This window comes from Sphaeramia orbicularis, unplaced genomic scaffold (genome assembly GCF_902148855.1).
Source record: "Sphaeramia orbicularis unplaced genomic scaffold, fSphaOr1.1, whole genome shotgun sequence".
NCBI lineage: Eukaryota > Metazoa > Chordata > Actinopteri > Kurtiformes > Apogonidae > Sphaeramia > Sphaeramia orbicularis.
The window spans coordinates 138,580-142,240 of NW_021941633.1; the positions used below are offsets into that span (position 1 = coordinate 138,580).

The window sequence follows — 3,661 nt, forward strand, 5'->3', positions numbered from 1 at the left end:
AAGAATTCCAAGTTGCTCATGCCAAATCGCTAAGGTATGTATACCTATAATATTGCAGGCAAAGACAATTCTTCTGTAATATATAATTGTTTGATATTTAGAAACTGAGTGAAATACTTTTTATATTTATTTTGCTATTATAACATAATCATATCTACGGATCAAATTTTTGTCTAACAATCATCTTCATTTTCTTTCCAAGGCCATGTATCATATTGTAGAGTTTGTGGACACGAATGAAGTAGAGGTTGTCCCATCATCATGGGTTTCAGATGGGCAGTGCTTGTGGCCAGAGAGATACAAGCTGGAAGACATTAAAAAGGCTACACGCAGCATGGAACAACCTCAGGACACGTGGAGGTCATTCCAAATTAGAATCTTATATACAGCCGGTATGTATGTATTGGGTTTGTACTTGGAAATGTTTGATTTGACAAATCATGTTTAATTTTTTTTTTCTTGTTTATAGCAAACTACAACATTGCCCGCCTGAAACTTCCTCAAGCAGAAGCTCAGACAGATCTCCAGACTGCTGATGAAAATGAAATGCCAAAGAGGATCAAGAGGAAAAGAATGTGAGCATTAAAGAGTAGTTTCATTGTCACTAATTGGTTCCTAATTGACAAAGAAATGTCTGTGGTAAATAAAATTAAAACAAGGCATGTTAGAGCACTATGTAGCATATTGTATGTATGTAGCATATTTTATATATTTTATATAAACTAACAAAGATATTTCAGTTTTGCCACTGAAACTTAACTTTGGCATCAATTTAATTTAAACTAATTTATTTCTCATTTCATTCCCACACATGTGCATGGACAAGACGAAATAACTTCTTGATATCAAGTGACAGTGACAATGAAATTCCTGTAAAAAAAAATAAGCTGCCTGCTGCTCCGAAGATCCAACCTCCCTGCCTGACAGACACCCCTTCACACCGCCAGAGAACGGACACCCCTTCATACCGCCAGAGAACGGACACCCCTTTATACCGCCAGAGAACGGACACCCCTCGACACTGTCAGGGAACGGACACCCCTTCACACCGCCAGAGAACGGACACCCCTTTATACCGCCAGAGAACGGACACCCCTCGACACTGTCAGGGAACGGACACCCCTTCACACCGCCAGAGAACGGACACCCCTTTATACCGCCAGAGAACGGACACCCCTCGACACTGTCAGGGAACGGACACCCCTTCACACCGCCAGAGAACGGACACCCCTTTATACCGCCAGAGAACGGACACCCCTCGACACTGTCAGGGAACGGACACCCCTTCACACCGCCAGAGAACGGACACCCCTTTATACCGCCAGAGAACGGACACCCCTCGACACTGTCAGGGAACGGACACCCCTTCACACCGCCAGAGAACGGACACCCCTTTATACCGCCAGAGAACGGACACCCCTTTATACCGCCAGAGAACGGACACCCCTCGACACTGTCAGGGAACGGACACCCCTTCACACCGCCAGAGAACAGACACCCCTCGACACTGTCAGGGAACACACACCCCTCGACACTGTCAGGGAACGGACACCCCTTCACACCGCCAGAGAACAGACACCCCTCCACACCGTCAGAAAATGACACCCCTCGACACTGTCATGGAACACACACCCCTCCACACCGTCAGAGAATGGACACCCCTCGACACTGTCAGGGAACACACACCCCTCGACACTGTCAGGGAACGGACACCCCTCCACACCGTCAGAGAACGGACAACCCTCCACATCACCATGAGAGGGAAAACTTTCAAACACCATCTCTAAGAGATGTAATGTGTGAGTAATTTGTTGATTAAAATGTTTAGAGAGGTTAGTTATCATATTAAAAAGAAGATTGAGTTGACTTGCTTTACTCTGGGGCATCACCCATTCAATACTTAAGAATCTTATATTTAAACAGTTGGAAAAGGTCATTTTCATCTGATGCCTTTTTTTAACATCCGAATACTTACCAGAATTTTGTTTATTATTTATTTGTAGCTCTTCTTCTTAATATGAATATCAAAATTGAAATGCTAATGGATCAGGTAAAGGTGATCCAGCAGCATCTCGCCACCATCAGCACAACCAGTTCTCCAGAGGTGGAGGGACTCCTACCAGAAGGCATCATTCCCCTAAAGGACATCAGAGCTCTAGAAGCTCTAGAATATGAGATTAAGAGCAAAGATGGACTCAGAGCCAAAATGGTAATAGTACATTTTTATTACTCACTTTATGCTACTTTGTTTGGTATGAGTTGTAGTTATGACTATTATATTTTGCAGGTGACAACTTTAAGCCTCATGGGAGGAGTTGATGTCCGAGAGACAGTTTGGAGGACGATGAGGCAGCTAATGACAAACTCGCTTGCCACAAACCTTAACTGGAGAGGAGTTAATGGGAAGACAGGTTTTTGTGGTTTGCAGTTGAAGGAAGTCATTAATGGTATGTAGTTACATGTATCATGGTAAAACTAGCTTCCACATTTAATTTTATTTTTTTAAAGAATGCAGTCATTTCTGAAAGGAAATTTTCTGTACTTTAAGTATCTTCATACATTTGTTGAACTTGTCATTTTTTTTTCCTGTGTATGAAAGTAAAATGTTTCTTTTCAGATGAACATTATTGCTGAGACATATCTGGGTTCAAGTGTTTTTTAGGAATCCAGTTGATTTGACTCAACCAATACCACACTGTTTATCCAAGTGTCTGGATGACTGAGAATCTTCATCAAAGCATTCTTTTCAGATGCTGTCAGGAGAAACAAATTCACTTCAAATGCCACCACCCAAGAAATAGAAACATTTGTGAAACGATGGCTTCAGCTGGCGGGTGATCGGGATGGTGGACGCAAAAGAAGAATGGAGAGAGGACTGCCTGACAATTAAAAGACTTTTTACCCCACGCCTCGGAGGGGGTGGTATAAGGGGTATTGTTTTTGGTTTGGTTTGTTTGTTTATTTGGTTAACACTTAAGCCACAAAACTATTGGTTGAATTCATACCACATTGGGTTTATAGATTGCCAGTGACCCAGAATAGATGTCATTACATTTTGAGAAAGGTAGATCGTTTCAATTTTTTTAAATGATTTTTTCAAATCTTCCCATTTACTTATTTTGGGCAAAATATGTGTGAGGGATAGGGTTTGTTGTGCCTGGCACCACTTGTTAATTATTGGGGAGATTGCATTGTATAACAGGTATCTGTAGCTCAGCTCAGTAGTTTGTTTTCCTTGATCTTTATGAAACTACATATCTTAATGGAATGTTGTGCTGTTGATATTCTCGCTTAATGTTATCTGTTCTATTATCTGTTCTCCTGTACTATAAATGTATATATCTGACAGCAGGGGGGTCAAACTCGTTTTAGATCTGAAGCGGGCTGGACCAGTAAAATAATAACATAACAGCCTGTAAAATATTACAACTCCACATGTTTCTTTCTCTTACTGCAAAAAATTACATTAAATTAAAATATTAACATTCATGAAATTTGTTAAGAGAAATAAGTGCATTTTAACAATATACCTCAAATTCTCATTTCTATATTAGATTGGATGTACAAAAGCACAAAACATTTAGTAACAGGCAGAATGTTAAAATTGCACTTAATTTTCTTAGACATTTCAGGTTTTTCATATTTGAGAAAAAAGTTAAAT

At 40.5% G+C, this 3,661-nt stretch overlaps 1 protein-coding gene across 1 annotated transcript; it reads left to right on the forward strand.

The window, feature by feature from the left end:
- Positions 1 to 205: 205 nt before the first annotated feature.
- LOC115416624 (uncharacterized) lies at positions 206 to 2,952 on the forward strand. The gene is made up of 7 exons (XM_030130461.1): positions 206 to 392; positions 470 to 575; positions 827 to 1,023; positions 1,110 to 1,799; positions 2,004 to 2,209; positions 2,288 to 2,447; positions 2,751 to 2,952. Exons 1-7 carry the CDS (start codon positions 206 to 208, stop codon positions 2,888 to 2,890), a joined length of 1,686 nt encoding a protein of 561 aa, XP_029986321.1. The 3' UTR covers positions 2,891 to 2,952.
- The last annotated feature ends 709 nt before the right edge of the window (positions 2,953 to 3,661 follow it).